Here is a 22,191-nt window from a genome sequence, read left to right as displayed (position 1 = left end):
AGGAAATATAAAATAATAAAAAATAAACAATATATTTAATATTTCCAGAGAGGCGTCTAATGTAATCTCTACTCAACATGATTATGTTTAGAGGCGGAACCAAAGATAAGCAGCCAATCACTGAAGGGTTTCCCGCACACGGACCAATCGGTGAACTCACCAATGCAGCCCGTAATTAGTGTGTCCCATGTGTTCCCCATGTGAGAGACGCGTTGAAAACTGTAACTTAATGAAGTATTTGAATTTACCCTTCTAAAAGCTCACAGTAATTTCTGTCAAAATGAAGAAGAAGAGAAAGGAATCGACTGAAACGGAAGATCAGGTTCGTGCGGTTTCACGCAGTTTTCTTATCATATTACTTAGCAAAGTTGTATTTCCAAAATACACAATTTTTGTAAATTAACTTTAAATATATTCAAAGATTTACTTTTGTTGATATGTGTTTACACACAGATGGAGGTAATAGATAACTCTCAGAATGAAAAAGAAAATGAGAAAAAGAGTGCAAAACAGTCTATGGACTCCAAACGAAAAGCTAAGGACACCGTCTCAGATGATGGGGTCTTCCGGTTAGCCAAGCTGTCCAAAACAGAGCTGTACAAAGCCCCAACAGTAGAAGAGCTTAACCAGCTGAAAGAAGCTGAGACTCTCTTCCACTGCAGCATATTGAAAATGCAGGTTAGAAGTGATTTACAATTTACTGTCTTTTTTGTATGTTATCTTAACATGTTTAAAAGTGTCATATCAACTCTGAGCTGCTCCCTGCATGACATGCCTGTGAACTGTGGATCATTTAGTAATGTATATTTTGAGTTTTTTTGTCACTGATTCATATGGATGATGTTCAGATGGAGGAACTGCTGAAAGAAGTGGCCCTTAGTGAGCACAGGAAGAAGCTGGTGGACACCTTTGTGCAGCAGGTCACAGATCTCTTGCAGTGTGTGCCCGAATCTGAAGTTGTGGAGGTCAGAAATCTGTGTGGAATTTCCATCAGCCATCAAAAGTGCTGTTTTTTACCGATACTCTATGTGTAGCTGGCAATATCATTTTTCTTAATAGTTTTCTCTTTCTCTTTAGTTGGATGATATTTCTTGGTTGTCAGGTGTTGAAGTCCCATTCCTTCTCGTCCCATCGACAGCAAAAGGCAAATTTCACATGGAGCCTCCTGCATCAATCAACCTGGTGGGCAGTTATCCACTGGGCACGTGTATCAAACCCAAAGTCTCTGTGGACTTGGCTGTTACCATTCCAGCTGTAAGTTAAAGCTCAAAAACAACTTTTCTGCCTTTCTGTTGGTATATATATACATGCGTGTCTGTCTGTAAATCTGTCTGTCTATATATACATACATCTGTCTGTCTCTATGTTCTTATATCTGTCCGTCAAACTGTCTGTGTGTCTGCCTCTCTTTCTGTTTGGCCGTCCATCCATCCATACATGGATATGTCTGGCTTTATATATCTATTTGTCTGTCTGTCTCTCTGTCTGTATATGTATCTGTCTGTGCCAATCTGTCTTTCTATATATATATATATATATATATATGTCTATAAATCTGTCTATATAGTCATCCGTCTGTCTGTCTGTATATATTTGTCTGTCTATAAATCTGTCCGTCCATCCATCTATTCATGGATATGTTTCTGTCTATATATCCATCCACATGTCTGTATATATCTATCTGACTGTGTATCAACTGTATGTCTGCCTATATACGTGTCTGTCTATTTCTCTGTCAGTCTTTCTGTCTAAATTAATTGTGCATTAGTTCATTCTGTTACAATATGGTGTATTTTCTCTGTAAAGTCTATTTTGCACCCAATGGATGCCATTAACCAGCGGTACTCTCGAAAGCGAGCGCTATATCTGGCTGGCTTGGCACGGCATCTCTCCTTCGCAAAGTGTGTGGGTTCACTGCACTACTCTTGTCTACATGGCAACCGACTTCGCCCAATCCTACTACTCAAACCCCCAGGTACAATTGTTGTAACAGTAGTTTGTGATACTCATTAGCTCCTTGAATTTTGCATCACATTTACTTGCAAGTGCTTTCATGCCAAAGTGTGTATGTTGTTATCTGCTCAAAACGTTTTATCTCCAAAGTTGATTGCTTTTAGCACACCCTTTTCTTTTGCTGCATGGAGTACACTAATAGAAGCAACCCTGAGGGATAAAAATTAGATTGATGGTCTTACTCAGGAGCGTGCATGTATTCCTCTTTGTTTTAAACTGAAGTGATCATGTAACCTTTGTGTGTGGCCTTTAGGTAATGATCGCAGTAAAGTCACGTTAAGGATTCATGCCATTCCACCACCGGACTTCCTCAAACCTAGCCGCTTCCATCCTCAGAAGAACAACATCAGGACTGAGTGGTTTACCGGTGTTGCCAATACGCAGCAAGGTAATGAGGAATTTTCTGAGATCAATCTCAGTTTCATGACGGAGGTAGCAAACAATACTGAAAATATTCTTGTCATTTTTATGATGCAGAGAGCAGTGAGCCCCCAACTCCTCATTATAACAGCACAGTTCTTGGAGATCATCTCCCACTGTCACATCTTCAGTTCCTGTCGGCTATCAGTGCCCAGTGTCCTGCTTTTGGAGAGGGTGTGGCTCTCCTCAAAGTGTGGCTAAGACAGCGAGAACTAGACCAGGTAAAACCACATAATTTCTGTGTGTTATTTTATTATGTGTCTTTTTCAAATTTCTTGTGTGTAAGCACTTGGCAATGTTATTCTTATTCTTAATCTAAAGGTTCTCATTCTGATGTTGTAGTTTTAGTAAGGCAAGGCAAGTTTATTTATATAGCACATTTCATTCACAGTGGTAATTCAAAGTGCTTTACATAAAAGGAAGTAAAATAGTCATAAAAAAAATAATCACAACAATAAAAACAAGGAATTAAAAAAATAATAATAATAATCACAATAATAAAAACAAGGAATTTAAAAACAAACATTCTCAAGCTTTGTTCAAACTCTTCCACACTAAGTGAAAAAACCTTCCAAAATACCTAACTATTCCACTACTTCACCCCCTACTTATTTTGACCATCATAAACCAAACAAATTGAACTCAAAGGTCCTACTTTCAACTTATTAACCAACACGCTTGCCTTTCGTGCCAACATTCTCTTTACCATCACAACACTTACTTTAACCATCTGTTTAAACCTTTAAAATGATATAACAAATTTATTTAAAATGAATTTAAAACAGTTAAGAATAGAAAATGATTATACATAAAATACAGTGCGATCAGTTCGGACGTAGCACAGTGCACATTCCACAAATGCACAGCTAAACAGATGAGTTTTGAGTCTGGATTTAAATGTGGCTAATGTTGTAGCACATCTGATTTATTCTGGAAGCTGGCTCCAACTGCGGGCGACATAATAGCTAAAAGCGGACTCCCCTTGTTTTGTGTGAACCCTTGGTATTTCTAACTGACTCAATCCTAATGATCTGAGTGGTCTGTTAGGTTTATATTCAGTGAGCAGATCTGCAATGTATTTAGGTCCTAGGCCATTGAGTGATTTATAAACGAGTAAAAGTACTTTAAAATCAATCCTAAAGGACCTGAGGACTGGTGTGATGTGCTCAGATTTTCTGGTTCTAGTCAGAATCCTGGTAGCAGCGTTCTGGATTAGCTGCAGCTGTCTAATGGCCTTCTTTGGAAGTAGAAGATAGATTGTATTTAGCTAAAGGGATAGTTCACCCAAAAATTATTACTCACCGACATGTCGTTCCAAACCCATAAGACATTTATTCATTATCTGAATAAAGCTTTCTGACCCTCCATAGACCGCAACGGCGATATCACAGTCAAGGTCCAGAAGGGTAAGTAAGGACATCGATAAAACCCTAATATATGAAGCTACGCGAATACTTTTTGTGTGCAAAGAAAACAAAAATAATGACTTTATTCAGCAATTTCTTCTCTTCCGGTCAGTCTCTGCCATCATTCAAGAGAGTGCCAAGACACATCTTACTCTGCTTGTAAACAAGACGCAGCGCATCTGGGTTCTACGTCAAAACGTCGGCTCCTGCGTCAGCAGCAATACACATGTGTCGTGGTCAGTGTTGGGTGTAACGCGTTACTAAGTAATGCATTACTGTAATTAAATTACTTATCCACTGAAAAAGTAAAGTAAGGGATTACTGTTCATTTTTAGGTAATTTAATTAGTTACTTATAAAATACTTGCGTTACATACAGTAAATAATTTCAACAGTTCTAAAATCAATATTGAATTTGAACCCTCCGCGTGCCGGCTCTTTCACTTTCAGGTTTTCCTGATTCACAGAGAAACCTTAAATACTCAGATAAATATAAGACTAAAATCAATACAATCTAAAAAGCTTGAAGTTTCTACTTTTAAATGAACGAATTCAAATCGAAAACCAATATTATGATTATGTAATGAACGTATGAAACTGTGGTACAGTCTTTCCCGTATCTGAGCTGATTATTTGCAGTCACCTGTGCGCAAACGCCCTCACCTAGATACAAAAAAAAAAAAAAAAAATCAAGATTCATCTAATTTTCATCATTTTTGAAAGAAGACCTACTATGTGGAATTTACCTCATAAGAACAGCGCGATCTGACATGGCTTTATTCAACAGACAAGATCATTTCTGTCATTTATTCTTACCTACATTAGTTAACATGTTATTTTTACATAAACCTGTACGGATTTTACTAGTTGGGCTTTTCCTAAACATCTTGCCAAACTGAAATGTATTGTTTAACTTTTAAGCTTTTTTGTTATTCAGATATTTTGCAGAGTATTTCTATTTGTTAACCAAAGGAGGTTACATTTTTTTTTATAGAAAAGTTTAAGTATTACAGTTGTTTTAAAGCTAAAAGGCTAAACTATTCTATGTTTGACTCAAATTGAAAGAATAGTTTAATTTCTATTAAGGTTTATAGGGATTTTAAGATGTAGCCTAATTAGCGATTTGAATAATTAAGTTACTTGTTGAGTAACTAAGTTACTTTTCAAACAGAGTAATTAGTAAAGTAATTTAAATACAATATTGATGAAGTAATTAGTAACTGTAATTAATTACTTTTTGAAAGTAACTTACCCAACACTGGTCGTGGTACTCTTGTAAATGTGCGTCAACTGACACGGAAGAGAAAAATTGTTGAATAAAGTGATTATTTTTTTTAGTTTTCTTTGTGCACAAAAAGTATTCTCGTAGCTTCATATATTAGGGTTGAACCACCGTTGCACATGGACGGTTTTCCGATGTCCTTATTTTGAACGTGGTAGTTACCTTGCTCTCTATGCAGGGTCAGAAAGCTCTTGGATTTCATCACAAATATCTTAATTTGTGTTCTGAAGATAAACTAAGGACTTACAGGTTTGGAACAACATGAGGGTGAGTAATTAATGGCAGAATTTTCATTTTTGGGTGAACTATCCCTTTAAGGGACAATGAAACTGAACTGAACTTTATTCTCTTAACTTTAGATTTTTTTTGACAGTTAATTAATATTTTATATTTGTTTAATGCAGTTTTCCACAAAAATATTAAACCACTGCCAGAAGATTTTTTTTTTTTCTGCAGTCAGACAAAAATAACAAACAACACAATTTTTTTTTTTTCGTAATTTGTTTCTGTTGCTTCTTTAGGGTGCAGGTTGTTTCTGCAGCTTCCATGCATCAATGTTAATGGCTTATCTTCTGTCCACGCACAAAGTGGGCAAAACCATGAATCCCTACCAGCTGTTGAGGAATGCACTGCACTTCTTGGGTAAGAGAGGTCAAAATGATTTTCAAAACTTATCTTGGTGGTTATATACGTGTATTAATCAGTTATATCTATTTTTTGCTTTTACATTTTCAGCTTCCACAGATATGACAGAGAACGGTATCACCTTGGCTAAAAACCCAGACTCAAAAGCGGTGAGCATAATTGACTCAAGCAGTTACTTGCTGTTTTAGCCAGTTTTGTCTTGGTTGCATCATCATGCCTTTTTTATTTTTATTATTTTTTTTTTTTTTTTTACTGCTTCAGCCTTCACTGCCGGAGTTTCATGCAGCATTCTCTGTGGTATTTGTGGATCCCTCTGGGCATCTCAATCTGCTTGCTGACATGACAGCTTTTACCTACAAACGGGTGAGCACCGCTGTAGTATCACTGCAGCTCTGTGATAATATTATATTCACTTACTTATAGTAATGTAAATTTAATATGTTATTTTAGTAGAAATAAAATAAAAAGTCCAAAATACAAACTCAGTGAGGCCACCTGGCCTGTATATAAGAGATTATTATTTAAAAGTGTATAATATGTATATAAGAGAACTGTATATAAGAGATTTTCTTACCAGTGGAGCAGTATTGTAGTCCAAGATTTATTTGCATGCCACAATAATGTAATGCCTTTGGGGTAGTTATTATTATTATTATTATTATTATTATTATAAAAAATGTTTTTTATTGAAATACAGCTGAAATCAAATAAAATATTACAGGAAAAACTTAAACTAAATTAAAATGAGAAATGTTTCCTTGGCAATTAACTGCAAAAACGTTTAAGTACTAAAATTGCTAATGCTGAAATAAAAATTAAAAGCTAAATAAGTAGCCTATTAGATTAGAATATTAAAAGAGCTAATATAAATGACAAAAATGCAACTGTATTACTAATATGAAAACGATTCACTAAAGCGAAAACTTTAATTCACTAATTAAAATGTTAGTAAATTCTGTAATGGTGTATTAATAATACTAGGAGGCTTTTGTCATATATTTAATTAATTTATTGGCATAGAAATTTGAATGGGTTGACAGCCATAACCTAAAATGTTTCTGATTTGTCTGTCAGATCCAGCACGAGGCATCACTCTCTCTGACGTTCTGGGATGATCCAACAGTAGATGGCTTCCAGGCTCTGCTCATGACACCCAAATCCATGCTCAGAACATATGATAATGTCTTTAAGTAAGTTTCTGTCAACACAGACCTGCTGCTCTTTTGTTTTTGTATTCATGTATTCTCAAACTCTCTTTCTCACTCTCTTTCGCAGACTGATTAACCTGGTGAAATTGCAGACCTCCTGTAAAAAGTTTTTACTCCTCAATGAGCTCATGGACCACAGTGGGAACTATGTCCTCACTGCATTGCCTTTTGTTTTGTCCCTCTTGCAGCGAGGGCTTGGAGAAAGGATCCACCTTCTGGTACACTCACTCCCTCAAGACCCTGAGGTAGATTCACTACCAATAACATTTCCTTTGGTTGGTCAAATTGTACTGCATAGGACTGGTTGGTTCACCTATCAGAGCATTCCTAAACAGTCTGTATATGTTGTTATAATCTTTGTAAATGGTTTTGCAGTGGCCAGTAGACAGTGCACCTCCTAAGCACAAGGACCAGCCGCCTCTGAGCATTGGTTTGCTGCTGAACCTTGAACATGCTCTCTCTGTTCTCGAGAGAGGACCGCCAGCAGATGACCCTAAGGTAAACTAGCCCACATATGCAAAGATGTCTTATGTGTATGTGTCTTACAGTTCTGTAGCGGTGTCTGAAAACCCTCTCTGTTGTTGGTGTTTGAAGGCAGCTGAGTTCCGGCAGCTGTGGGGCTTTCGCTCACAGTTGCGGCGCTTCCAGGATGGGGCCATCACTGAGGCAGTGCTGTGGTCAAGGAACTCCATCTCTCAGAGGAGATTCATTGTACTGAAGATCATTACTCACCTGCTAGAGCTGTACGTCTCTATTCTGGCTGTTAAAAAAAATGTCTAAAGTCTTAAATTTACCTTCATAAAACCTGCAGAATAATATGTAAATAATACTTAACACTGATATGTAATAAAATGGATATTAATACTGAAGGTACACAAATGAGTCAATCTAATTCAAATTGGAATCAAGTCAAAATGAAAGCTTGTAAATCACAATTAAACTGAATATTAATTTCAAGGTAGTACTCTGGAACATTGTAGTTACTTTTTATTGTTACCGTTTTATTTTCCAAACTTTTCTTTGACACATTTTTCCATTAACTACATTCTCATAGAAATAAAGTGTTATTTGTTGTTGTTTTCTTTCATTCTAGTCATGCAGATATCCCCAGATCATGCATCATATTTGTTGGTGGACAGCTGGATGTTGTCATTAGATGCGGCATAGAGGTACTTTATAGAAGTGAATGTGGTACTCCTTATATGATAAAGGTTTTAATTTTCTACACAAGTTGATGGTGTGTCTTTGTCCCCCAGAACCACACTACAGGAGAGGAGGAGAGTCTGGAGGTGGTTCAGTCTTACGATGATCTGAGCAAGAAGCTTTGGCAGTTGAAGGATCTGCCACTGTCTATCACATCAGTGCAGGGTGCCCACCAGGCCTTAAGATACACACAGGTCAGTCACCTCCTATGCTATATTCAGTTGTGTGATATATTCATGTATATGTCTTCATTTTCCTCATTTGTCTTCCGCAGGTTTTCCCACCAGTTCCTGCGATGCTGGACTATTCATTTTTTGAAAAAAAGAAGAACCATCTTGGATTAGTGCCAAAGGAGGGCAAACCTTGCCCTTGCTACATAGCCCCTATTAAAGGTAATGTATTTCAGACTTTTTTTTAACACATCAATTCTATGATATAGAATAGATAGATATACTTTAAAAGTTCTCCTTGTGTGTTCCACAAAAGAAAATCATACAGGTTTAGAACAACACGAGTCAATGAATGTTAGCAGAAGTTAGCAGCACCCTGATTCCCTCAACAACAACAACAAAAAAAACTATTTGCTTTTTTTTTTACTTTGACTTTTGGATTATTGCTGAAAAACTCTATGACCAGTAGACGTTTATAATTCTTACAAAATGTATTCACCCACAAAATCTTCACAAAAGTACACAACTCTTATGAATTTTGAAATACAGTCAGTAAAAGTAAAAAGCTAAAGTGAGGATATGAATAACTACACAGTCAAAAGACCTTTACATCTCCAACACTAAGCTTCTGACAAGCAGATTTCATATAAAGATTAAAAGACATCTGTAGCAAGCAATTTGATAGGAAAGGATGGTGAATAGGAAAAAAAACGCATACGAAAATTTTGGACTCAGTATGCAAGGACATTTAGAATGAAATGTGAATATACTGTATCTTGAGCTTGTTTAACCATAGACTCAATTTCAAGCATTAAAGGGGGTGGTTGATTATGATTTAATGTGTAATAGTGTGTAATGTTGCTGTAAGAGCACAAACAATGTCTGCAGTTACGACACTCAAAGTTCAATGCAAAGTGAGATTTTCTTTTTAAAGAAATCGCTGTTTAAGCACTAGAAATAAAGGCTGCTAGGGACTACAACAAGCTTCTTCCCGGGTTTATGACATCACTAACCCCTATGTTTACATAAACCCTCCTCCTGAGAACATGCAACTACCCTTAACGGTTAGAGGGCGTAACGTTTCCAGACAACGTGAACTAGACGGTTAGCGAATCACAACACACTGGGCCAGCTAACCAGCTAACTGGGCCAGCTAACCGATTCTTAGGGAGGGGCTTCATTGAACCAAGAACTCGACAGACCGTTTTGACGAGAACGGGAACAGCAGTGTTACCCGTGTATAATAAAGTTAAAATATGTGAAAATAATATTTTTTTTAAAACAAAGCATGAATACATGTTCCACTGCAACCCATAAACACAATCAGACCTTTGAAAAAAGCAATCAACCACCCCTTTAACCTAAAATCCATAAAAATAAAAAATAATCCAAACCTGTTTCCTGCAGCACTCTATTTTGGGTTGATGTTTATTATGTTTTGAGCACAGCTCCACAGATATGACTTATTTGAGTATGCTGTTATCTTTCATCCCCATTTGCCTTTTGTTTCTCTAGTGATTGTTCATATGGAGGGAAGTGGAAAATGGCCCAGTGAGCCCATGGCAATACGCCATGTTAAAGCAGCCTTTCACATCTGCTTGAGAGAACTGCTGTGCAAGCAACACAATTACAGATGTCATGCCACACCGGACTACCTGGATGTGTGGAAGGTAACATGCATTTATTAATATTTCTGTTGTTTTTCACATTTACTGTACTAGTAGTATGCTGTCCAAATTAAGTTACATGCACAATCAACATAATTTCACCTTCATCCATTCAGGATGGGCTAGTCTTCCGAATCCAGGTGGCGTATCACAGAGAACCGCAGATCCTGAGGGAAAGCCTGACCCCTGAGGGAATGCTGATCTACAGGGACAACGCTGAGGCCCAGGCACTGGAGCTGGAGACCCTGCACAAACCTTTTCTAACCAGCACCTTGCATGGGTACAGCATATACATAAACACGCAGAACACACTCATCCTTGTCTTGGCAAAGGGCTTGTTTAGATAAATGCATGACGTGTTACATGTTAGGCTCCAGCAGCAGTATGGGTGTTTTGGTGTCGTGTGCCGCCTGGCTAAACGCTGGTTGGCATCTCAGTTCCTGTTAGAAGATATCCGAGAGGAAGCAACTGATCTGCTGGTGGCTTCACTTTTCCTACATCCTGCTCCCTTCACTCCACCAAGGTAATGTGGCCTTCTGATTCTTGTAATCATCATTGTATGGTGTATATATACATACTGTGACACCACACCTTTTCACAGCTCTTCTCAGGTGGGGTTCCTTCGCTTCCTTCATTTGCTTTCCACTTTTGACTGGAAAAACAATCCCCTGATAGTCAACCTCAATGGGAAACTCACAGGTAAGCTTCACCTTGGGTATTTCATGTTGCTTTTTAGGGCTTGCACGACTAACCATTTTTACTACTTCAAGAAAAGTTGTCGACTAGCCACCAGGTCAGTGTTTACTTTATATAAATGCAGTTTTTGCTGCATGGAAAGTCTACTGACAGGTTCATGTCATGAACGGTACAAATTAAAATTGTAACAATATAAAAAAAAACTGTTATATTAAAATGTAATTTATTATTGTGATAGCAAAGCTGAATTTTCAGCAGCCATTACTCCAGTCTTCAGTGGCACATGATCCTTCATAAATCATTCTGATATGCTGATTTGGTGCTCAAGAAACATTTCTTTTTATTATCAGTGTTGAAAATAGTTGTGCTGTTTAATACTTTTGTATTACACATTTATACATTTGTACATTTTTCTGGATTTTTAGATGAATAGAAAGTTCAAAACAGCAGCATTTATTTGAAATAGAATTTTTGTGAACGTGACGTGACATACAGCCCTAAGTATGGATACCCATTCTCGGAATTCGTGCTCTGCATTTAACCCATCCAAAGTGCACACACACAGCAGTGAACACACACACACCTTGAACACACACCCGGAGCAGTGGGGGTTCAGTGCCTTGCTCAGGGGCCCCTCAGTCGTGGTATTGAGGGTGGAGAGAGCGCTGGACATTCACTCCCCCCACCTACAATTCCTGCCGGCCCGAGACTCGATCTCGCAACCTTTGGATTACGAGTCCGACTCTCTAACCATTAGACCACGACTTCCCCAGTACAAAAGTCTTTACTTTGTCTTTTCATTTAATGGAGCCTTGCTGACTAAAAGTATTAATTTCTTTTAAAAAATTAAATAAAAAAATACTGACCCAAAAAAAACAGTAGTGAGAAAATAGATTTCTCAGAGATTTATTAGGAGCGAGATGATGTCCTCCTTTTATTGTAATGTGTAGAACAAGCACAGCTGAAGTCATCTGATCCATGACTAGTCGATTCAGATCTAACACACTGACTAGTAGCAGAACTAATGATCTGTGGACTCCCTGAAACATCTGTGGATATTAAAATTACAGTTTTTATGTTTCAGCTGCTGAACAAACAGATATAAAGAATGACTTTGTGGCGTCTCGAGAATCTCTTCCCACCATGTTCATAGTCACTCCCAATGACAAGAAAGTCTCTGTTTGGACTAAAGAGGCTCCTTCTGTGCAGGTTTGTAGATCCAGTATTCTCAAATTCTAACATAGATTTGCTGTATGTACAGTGTGTATAAACATAAGTGATGTTGTCTCCTCCATATAGATGCTCCAGCGTGCCGTCATGTTGGCAGCAGAGAGTCTACGTCTTGTAGAGACTCAGCTTGACTCTGGTGAAAAACAGGACGTGCGGGTCAGTTCCTCTATATTCTGCCTGTATTATGCAAATTTATGAAACTCTCATAATTTTGTCTTTAACCTCACTGTTTCCTTTGTTTCTAGGTGGCATTTCGACCCCCTCTGGAGGCTTATGATGTTCTGATCCACCTCGATTCAAAGCAGGTTCCTCTGTTAGCTAAAGCTGTGGATCCTCCTGCCAATACCTTCTGGCGCGGCACTCATAGAGAACAAGCGTTCGCTTCGGGAGGAGCTCTGCCAGTCATAGACTATGATCCGGTCCGACTGTATCTGTCTGAACTCAAAGTTTGTGTGGTTTTTAATTATTTTCCATTATGCCATATTATACTTAAAATACAACGTAAATTAGATCAGATCTATTTTATACCAGTTCTCTTGTGATTTTTAGGAAGCCTTTGGAGATCTGGCTCTATTTTTCTACGACCCGTATGGCGGAACTGTGATCGCAGTGCTGTGGAAGCCGGCTGCCTTTGAGCCGAAACCCTTTAAGGTTTCTCATTTTTATTTTGAGCTTTTATTTACTATGACCCTGAGTAGGGTTGGCAGAATTTAAGTGAATTGAGTTACAGTTCAAATTTATGACACCACCTTACTTCTGATTTTCTGTGTTCTCAGACATCTTTAATGAACGCCCGCCGGGTGGAGGTGAATGACAATGTGGCAACCACCGTGCCAAATGTAGACGCCATCCTGCAGGATTTCCGCATCATCGGGGAGGGTCTCGTCAAAAGATTGGAACTGAGAACAGAAAAATGGGTTGTCTAGGATCTGGCAGTAGTTTCTGTAGGAACAACTGTTGATCTGGATGTTGCAGTGTTTACGTGTACATTTCATGTACTCCAATTGCTTCAATTAAATTCTCTGCATCTGCCTTTTAAAAATATTGTTATACTGTATTATTTTAATCAAGTAATAACAAAATTATGTGTTTTCCCTTTATACAATGAGTTGTGAAAAAAAAGGTACCATAAAGGTAAAATTGAAGAGCATGTAGTATTTGTTGTCCTTTTTGCTGTATTTTCTCACTTTTTCTTAACATATTTTTGAAAGAATTCTCTGCTCATTGTTCACCAAACAAAAATACAGTACAAACAGTAATATTGTAAAATATTACAATTTAAAATAAAATGTACTTTAATGTTTTTTTTATATATAATATATATAACCTGTAATATTATTTTTGATTTATTATTTCAATGTTTTAAAATGTAGCTTATTCCCGTGATGGCAAAGCTGAATTTTCAGGCTGATTATATTTACATTTATTCATTTAGCAGATGCTTTTATCCAAAGCAACTTACAAATGAGTATGTATGTCAAATACAGGGCTTTTCTACATGGGATCAATCATCTACAGTAGTATTATATTTTGTCCAGTAGGTGGCGGTGTGTGCCTGATTGTTTACGGAAAAGGAAAATATGAAACGATTTCGTTATTTCCTAACATAAATCGACATATGGCCTTCTAATGTTATGTATAAAGGTGACATGTTAGTTAATGGTGCGATTTCATTGCGTATGCAGCCCGGACATCTCGCTGTTTAAGGAGAGACGAAGTTTTTACGGCTTATTGTCAAATCTTCATCTTAATCGTTATTAAAAGTGTTTTTTAACGTGTGTTAATATGAACGCGCACTGTTTGTATCTGAACTGGACATCACATGACAGACCAAACATAGTCATGCTAATGTCTGATGCCTTCGTAAGTCACCCATTTTACACGATAATAAATTAAATAACTACTTAACGGTGACCGTTTACTCATTTTCAGTCACTTTGCACAACTAATGCGGTGTTTCAAAACCTAGAAAGCTGCCTAACTATAAGCAAGAGCTGATGTAGGCAGCTCACAAGGTTTTATGATATAAAATGTGTTGTCTGACTTCTGTTTTCTTACTAAGTTACTGAAGGATGGCAGGTTAACTTTTTCTCCAGGCAATAAAGTTGTACAGCTGCCTTACATCAACTATATGAGGGAAATGGGTGCACCCATGTCCTTGAAACATGGTTTAATTGCACTCTACTTGTGAAATAACCTAAAAGATATAATTTCATTATTTTTATTTGGATTTAATATTTTAAATAAATGCAATTATTTATGTAGCTATAGCTATCTATCTATCTATCTATCTATCTATCTATCTATCTATCTATATATATATATATATATACAGTCATGGCCAAAAATATCGGCACCCTTAGTAAATATGATCAAAGAAGGCTGTGAAAATTAATCTGCATTGTTAATCCTTTTGATCTTTATTTTTAAAAAAATCACAAAAATCTAACCTTTCATTGTGCCATTAATTGTGACCAATGTGTATCAGAGAAAAACATTTATTTCATAATGATATTTCCCCCAATTTTAAATTCTTATTATCCAATGAAAGGTTAGATTTTTGTGAATTTTTCAAATAAAAGATCAAAAGGATTAACAATGCAGATTAATTTTCATAGCCTTCTTTGATTATATTTATCAAGGGTGCCGATATTTTTGGCCATGACTGTATATATATTTATATACAGGTACATCTAAAAAAAATAGCTCATGAAAGTCAAAAATCAGTATCTCAAAATATTAGAATATTTACATTTGAGTTTCAATTAATGACCATCCCTACAGTATAAATTCCAGGTATCTCTTGTTCTTTGAAACCACAATAATGGGGAAGACTGCTGACTTGGCAATGATCCAGAAGACAATCATTGACGCCCTCCACAAAGAGGGTAAGTCACAGAAGGTCAATACTGAAAGGTGTGGCTGTTAACAGAGTGCTGTATCAAAGCATATTAAATGCAAAGTTGACTGGATGGAAGAATTTGGGTAGGAAAAGGTGCACATGCAACAGGGATGACGCAAGCTTGAGAGTACTGTCAAGCAAAGCTGATTCAAACACTTGTGAGAGCTTCACAAGGAGTGGACTGAAGCTGGAGTCAGTGCATCAAGAGTCACCAGCTCAGACGTCTTCAGGAAAAGGGCTACCAAGCCACTTCTGAACCAGAGACAACGTCAGAAGCGTCTTACCTGGGCTAAGGAGAAAAAGAACTGGACTGTTGCTCAGTGGTCCAAAGTCCTCTTTTCAGATGAAAGTAAATTTTGCATTTTATTTGGAAATCAAGGTCCCAAAGTCTGGAGGAAGAGTGGAGAGGCACCGAATCGATGTTGCTTGAAGTCCAGTGTGAAGTTTCCACAGACAGTGATGATTTGGGCTGCCATGTCATCTGCTGGTGTTGGTCCACTGTGTTTTCTGAAGTCCAAAGTCAACGCAGCCATCTACCAGGAAATTTTAGAGCACTTCATGCTTCCTTCTGCTGACAAGCATTATAGAGATGCTGATTTCATTTTTCAGCAGGACTTGGCACCTGCCCACAACTGCCAAAGGAACCAAAAGCTGGTTCAATGACCATGGTGTTACTGTGCTTGATTGGTCAGCAAACTCACCTGACCTGAACCCCATAGAGAATCTATGGGGTATTGTCAAGAGGAAGATGAGAGACACCAGACTCAACAATGCAGATGACCTGAAGGACGCTATCAAAGCAACCTGGGCTTCCATTACACCTGAGCAGTGCCACAGGCGGATTGCCTCCATGCCACGCCGCATTGATGCAGTAATTCATGCAAAAGGAGGCCCAACCAAGTATTGAGTGCATAGAAATGAACATACTTTTTAGAAGCCTGATATTTCTGTTTAAAATATCCTTTTTTATTGATCTTATATAATATTCAGATTTTCTGAGACACTAAATTTTGGGTTTTCATTATCTGTAAGCCATAATCATCAAAATTTCAAGAAATAAAGGTTTGAAATATTTCACTCTATGTGTAATGAATCTATGTCCATAAAGCCTATAAAAAATGTCTTAATGTATTTCACAATATTTCAGCATGTTATTCTTATTAAGAAAGGGTCTTTTTTTTCTTTTTTACCCAAGCAAAGTCTCTCAGAGAACCTGACACATTGTAATTCTGGAGACTCCAGGAAGGTTGCATTTCTGGAAAATGGTGGCACTGGAGACTAAATGTTTCCTGATTGTTTTATACCTAATTCTTCAAAATAATTCTCAAATCTTTTGCAGTTAACGTGTCTTTTCTTCTCCACCTGTTTTTTCTGACCTTGCTGACCCAGTGAGCATTTTGCTGTCCAGTGGTCATATCTTAACTTTGCAATTTCTGTATTGCATTAATTTTTTATATTTCTCACGGGGATATAATCAATCCTGAAATCTCAATCTGAGTTAAACCTCTTTTTTGGCTCATTTTATCGGTAAAAGAAAACCTGCCTAATAATTCTGCACAACTGAATATAAGGAGTTTTTCACTTCCAGCCTTCATGGACAATTATATATGACTTATAAATGATTAAATACTAAATCAATAGTAGTTATTAAGATTGATGTGGTTTGGAATTGGTCAAATGTGTTAAAAAATTATCAGAATATCAATGTGTCTAATAATTATGCATGCGGTTTGTGTTGCTGGTGTTGCACAGCTATTAGAAAATACTATGATTTTTATATAATAGATTTAAATAATTAATATACCGTGGCATTTATATGACACTTTAAGTTCTCTCCAAAATAAAAAAAAATACAATGGTTGTTTTTTAACAGATTCCCAAAGGTAATCAACAAGTGGGGGTGATGGAACATAGTTTATGCAATACTTCATACTGCCGAAGGGGGGTGATATAAAAAGCCAAAACTTTAAAACCCAGAAAATAATCGTAAAACGTGTGTACACAAGCGGTAGCAGACACACACAGTGTATTGTTGCTGTAGAGGCGCAGTATTGATTTCACTTCTAGTGCAGCACTGGTCACGTGAATCTCTGAGGATCAAGGACTTGAAGACAAACGCGATCGATGCACTCAACTCGTCACTGCTGCGTGTAGTCTGTTTGATACGGAGTAGGATGGGCACTGTTTACATCAGAGCTTACGCGACTAAGGAGCTAGTGTTTGTGTTTTGTTTAAATTATAACGCGATCTAGTCGAATTAAAAACAGGACGACTGCGGAGGGTATTTTTCCTGATGTCGGACTGCAGCTCGTCGGGTTCAGATGAGGATTTGGACCCGGAGTTAGAGCTGCTGGACGAGCTCGGCGGGACGCTCAGTAAGGTAAACACAAGAGTAACGTTACTGTAAAACAACACTATTACACCGTTTTTTCGTGTGCAACAGTATTTGGGCTTGGTTTTGTGGAAATTAATGTTAGTGAGCTTCTTTCGTTTGCTTATATTTATCTGAAACGTCACAACTGGTAAGTTTTGTGACTGCGCATGTTTACCATAACAACCGGTAACATGAGCGATGTTTGAATGAAACGACACGGTCTACTTTTCAGTGAATCAGGTGAACTGGTTTTGAGACAACCCTCTGCGAAACTGACTGATTCAGGCCGAGGTTTATCGAGTCATAAATCCTAAAATCATCGCTTTCAGACATGTTAAAGTTACTGATTACAACGTTTTATGAACTTTTTAAGCTAACCAGATGTGAATAAATATAAAAAATAAATGACTTGTAACGAGTATTTTAAAGTTATTTCACATAAATGAGATGGGAAACACCCTTATAAATATAAGTATAGAAATATATATTTTTATTGAAACGTGTTCGAGCATAGTTAATCCTGATATATTAATCGTACTTTTTTTCTGATTTGCGCGGAAGAATCGCATCATGATCATCCAACGTCTAATTAATTTATTTCTTTTATATTATCAGATAATTGTTTTATGACAACAGAATAGCAGTCATTGGCTACAAGACTTAGTATTTTAGTAAAAGCTGTACATTTTTAATATCTTCTTGTCTTCTGGGTTCTTATGACACTTATAAGTTATGAAATTTATACAGAATAAACCCATGCAATTATTGTAGTTAGGGTAATGTTCAGTTAAAGTCACCTGCTGAGCTTTGAATCCTTGAGCCTTCAGGAAGGTTTAATATTTACGTTGCAAGTGCTTGAAGTGATAACTGTAAGCCACATGATATGAAGCATGATTCGAATAACTAACTCTTTGTTTGTCTTCAGTGGACAAACTACATTCATGGGTGGCAGGACCGCTGGATTGTGCTGAAGGGCAATATTCTGAGCTACTACAGGTCAGCAGATGAAAAGGAGTACGGCTGTAGAGGGTCCATCTGTCTCAGCAAGGCTGTCATCACGGTAAGGCTGATCTGATCTGTAGAGTGTCCTGTCATGTTTATCTGTATGATTATCACGGGCTTATCTTGACTGCAGTACCTTGACGTCACAGTGGTGTGAAGAGCTGATATGCACCACAGTGTGAAAATATGCTTCCTGCTCATCATGCAGTGTTTATCCGTCTGCTACTGTCAGCGGGAAGCTGTCGTGCCTGTTTTGGGGGTTTCTCTTGAACAGCATGATTGTTTTAAGGTGGACAGAGCAGAAGATGTGGTTGAGTAGAAAGTACAAGGGTACGCCATTACTTACTTTGAACAGACATATCCCAGTGTCATCCCCATACTAAACATCCTACAACACCACTTCTGAATAGCCTACTTTATGGAATTGTCATAACAATGGGGCTTAAAATATGATTGTTCAGAAAATGTTTTCGATCTGAAGGTACCATATCAGATGGCAACACAAAAACTTGAGCTGCTTTTGAAGATGTTTAATAATTTATGAACTTTGCAACATTAATTAAGTTTCCATCCAGATTTTGCGCTGTTTTGTTATCGACAAAGAGATATGCGTTTAAAAAAAACTTTGAGATTTGCTGTCTACAGCCTGTTTCCATCCAACTGGCCTTTTACCGATAAAATGGTGTGCGTCATAAGTTCATTACAAATACCTAAATTTGTTTTCCAGGTATTCATTTTATACACGCAAAAAGCAGCATAAACTACATGAACGTGAAGATTCACGCACCTGCAGTGCTTCTGCGAACGGAGAAAAACATAAGCTATTATATAAAAGAAACAGGCCCATATGCAAAATATATTTTTCTAAATAATTAATGAATTAACAAAACGAAAGAAAAAAAACTGCAACAATTAGCAGCCTATATGCAGAATTTCGGTTCATTTTTGTGATGCACTCTTGAGAAGGCGGCAGTTTTTCTTTATTTCACAAAAGTACGTTTTGTTTTTTGTGAATGTACACAAATAAAATAAATATTTTGAATAGTTTTGAATAATGTCTTACTCTTATATGACCACAAATGAAGGAGTAGGCTAGTGCACGTTGTTTCCACTTTTACAAGGGGAAAAAAAACACAAGCGATCGTGCCGGGGCCTCGCGCGCAGTTTAGCATAGCCTCCACAACACAACCCGTTCATGTCATAATAAAATACAGCCAGCCAAAAAATATTGAAGAAACATGAAAAAATATTTTATTTCCCCTTACTCCACAACAAATCATTTGAATTTAACGGTAAAAAGAACTCAGAACAAAGCAAGAATAAAAATATAAGAAGCTAACGAGCCAAAACGAATTAATTTAAACTTTTGTACTTCACGTTCCAATATTTAAAACAAAATGTGCTTGGCATAATATCACGGGGTTATGGTTGTCAAGCTGAAAGGCACGTACTACAGGCTATTTAAACTGAACAGTGCACTGTAAAACAAACAAATTAATAATAATCATGTAAACGTAGGCTAGCCTACTAACACCAAATTAAGATAAGTATGTTTGAGATATTGTCTCTAGATATTTTTTATGAAATCCATAGACAGCAACACAACTGAAATGTTCCCAGGTCCAGAAAGGTAGTAAAAACATTGATAAAACATGACTGTCATTTTACAAAGCTGCAAGAATACTTTTTGTGCGCAAAGAGAAAAAAAAAGACTTTATTCAACATTCTTCTCATCCAAATCACATCTTCTGCCATTTATCAAGAGTGCTTCTGCACGTAAACAACGTATGCATGTGATGATGCTGACGTAAAACATGAATGAATGCTCTGAGCTTTGTTTACATGCAGAGGAAAGCAATGCAAATGTGTTGTGGTACTCTCCATAATGGCAGAATACGTGATTTGGAGGAGAAGAGTTGTTGAATAAAGTCGTTATTTTTGTTTTCTTTGCGCACAAAAAGTATTCTCGTAGCTTTGTAAAATTACAGTTGAAGCACTGATGTCACATGGACTATTTTATCGATGTCCTTATTACGTTTGGGTTGCTGTCTATTCAGGGTCAGAGAGCTCCTGGATTTCACTAAAAATATCTTAATTTGTGTTCCAAAGATATGCGAAGGTCTTACGGGTTTGGAATGACATGAGGGTGAGTAATTAATGGCAGAATTTTCATTTTTGGGTGAACTATGCCTTTAAGATGGATAATGACACTGTTTCCTGTAGAGCTGCTTTGTAGCTGAAATTGAATTTTTCATAATTGATGAACATTGTCATTAAACTAAATTGAATCACCATTGAACTGACTTGAGCTGAATAATGATACTGTTGTCTTCTGTAAAGTTGCTTTACGGCTGACATTGAAGTTTCATAATTTATTATTTCATAATTTATTAACTATGCAACATTGACACCGTTATTTTCATGTTTTTTTTACTGTGAAGCTGGTTTAAAATAGGGATGCTGATATCGGTATGGTGTCCGATACTGAGCTCCTGTACTCGTACTAGTACTTGTTAAAATGCCCTGATACCAAACGCCGATGACACACAGCATAAGAAACACCGGTGTTGTGCCAAATTCTGACCCCGCCAGATTACTACCCCCCTAGTATTGGTAGGTTTAGAGTTAGGTGTAAAAGAGGGGTTAGGATTAGGGGTGGGGTTGGGATTAGGCAATCAGGTAGAGATTTCAATGCAAGGGGGTAATAATTTGGCAGGGGTCGAAAATGGGCACAACACCGGCAACAGAACAACAGACAGCAGAATGGAGTTATTAGAAATTAAGGATGCATGCAATTAACATAATGTGAAACATTCAATATTAACGCCTGTATAGCTGATGTGCGCGAGCTGGTAAGCAAAGCATGTTGAGTGGATTGAGCGTGCGGCGGCGCACATGCACGAGCTTGTCGAGTAAAAATATCCCCTTCTCACAGACATAACTGAAAAGTTTGTAGTTCGGTCGGATATGTCAAAAACAAGTAAGTAAAACAATGCACAAGTTACGTTACTTAACGGTAGGGAAAGAGAGAGAGAGAGAAAGAGAGCGCACTTCTGTTGCGTGATCTTTGATGTTCGCTCACTTATTTATAGGGGCATTCACTATAAACAACATTTATTTTCAAACTTAAGCATACACGACTTTATGGCGAAAGTGAACTATCAGCCAGTGTAAATGTGCAAGGATGTACTGTACTTGTCCCTCTCATTCTGCACCAATACAAATACGTGTGCACGTTGCAGTGGAGCAGCTCTAATGCTATTAAATTAAAGATGATGTATCATGGAGCAAAAAAATAACAGTGAAAGTAACTAAAACTTGTTAAATACATTTTAATGGTTATAATTAAATGTGAAAATAACTGAAGGATATAATATTTGATAAATGAAGTTAGACAACTAACATTATACATATTCTTTTGGTTTCTGTACCAAATATTTAAAAAATTTATAAATACAGTGAAAATACGGTACTCAGTATCGGCAAGTATCAAAAATAAAAGTATCGGTATCAGCAGAGTACTGGAAAAAGTGGTATCGGAGCATCCCTAGTTTAAAATCTGCACTGTATAAAGTGTTACAGAAATGCTTGTGACAAGTCAGAGGTTATTTTTGCCTGGTAGTTTGTAACAGTACAAAGAGATATATTTCCACTTTTCTTTGTTACTGGGCCAGTTGATTCTTTTATGTCAATTGTTTTTTTTTTTCACAATTTTATTTTTGTGTATTCCCACAAAGGAAAAGCAAAGTATTCCCAGTCTTGTGTTAATTATAAAAACAGAAAGAATAGTTATCAAATTATAGGTATATTGGTGTATATCTGTGAGCTGGAGTTCTGCATGTAGTACAGGTTGTTTAAAGTTTTGGCAGCAAGGCTGCAAGGAAATGTCCAACAAAGCTGCATTGTAGCACATTTTGTCTTTGGTTGACACACTATTGCTTCGTTGTTCTGATACAGACACTGAGTGATTTGAA

General features: G+C 37.1%; 2 protein-coding genes across 5 annotated transcripts in view; both read left to right on the top strand.

Annotated features, from left to right (window-relative positions):
- Positions 1-152: 152 nt before the first annotated feature.
- Positions 153-13,088, top strand: LOC306870345 (nucleolar protein 6-like). Its single transcript, XM_079417567.1, has 26 exons — positions 153-322; positions 454-678; positions 849-965; positions 1,078-1,254; positions 1,807-1,975; positions 2,267-2,401; positions 2,491-2,654; positions 5,642-5,762; positions 5,856-5,914; positions 6,027-6,128; positions 6,840-6,955; positions 7,041-7,218; positions 7,349-7,471; positions 7,568-7,716; positions 8,067-8,142; positions 8,230-8,370; positions 8,451-8,568; positions 9,862-10,016; positions 10,130-10,293; positions 10,384-10,536; positions 10,615-10,712; positions 11,794-11,918; positions 12,009-12,095; positions 12,185-12,385; positions 12,489-12,590; positions 12,716-13,088. Exons 1-26 carry the CDS (start codon positions 281-283, stop codon positions 12,863-12,865), a joined length of 3,447 nt encoding a protein of 1,148 aa, XP_079273693.1. The 5' UTR covers positions 153-280; the 3' UTR covers positions 12,866-13,088.
- Positions 13,089-16,781: 3,693 nt separating this feature from the next.
- Positions 16,782-22,191, top strand: part of cert1a (ceramide transporter 1a) — a 28,087-nt gene continuing 22,677 nt past the window's right edge. For 3 of the 4 annotated variants that reach the window (XM_079417309.1, XM_079417307.1, XM_079417308.1), the window contains exons 1-2: positions 16,817-17,221; positions 18,141-18,275. In XM_079417309.1, the coding sequence (XP_079273435.1) occupies positions 17,135-17,221; positions 18,141-18,275 (222 nt within the window). In that variant the 5' untranslated portion in view covers positions 16,817-17,134. Of the gene's footprint in view, positions 17,222-18,140; positions 18,276-22,191 lie in introns of all 4 variants that reach the window. The other variant, XM_079417306.1, reaches the window with a different exon arrangement.

The sequence above is a fragment of the Barbus barbus genome (assembly GCF_936440315.1).
Source record: "Barbus barbus genome assembly, chromosome: 5".
NCBI classification, from domain to species: Eukaryota; Metazoa; Chordata; class Actinopteri; order Cypriniformes; family Cyprinidae; genus Barbus; species Barbus barbus.
The sequence above is the reverse complement of the archived record's forward strand: the minus strand, read 5'-3'. Positions and strand labels throughout refer to the sequence as shown.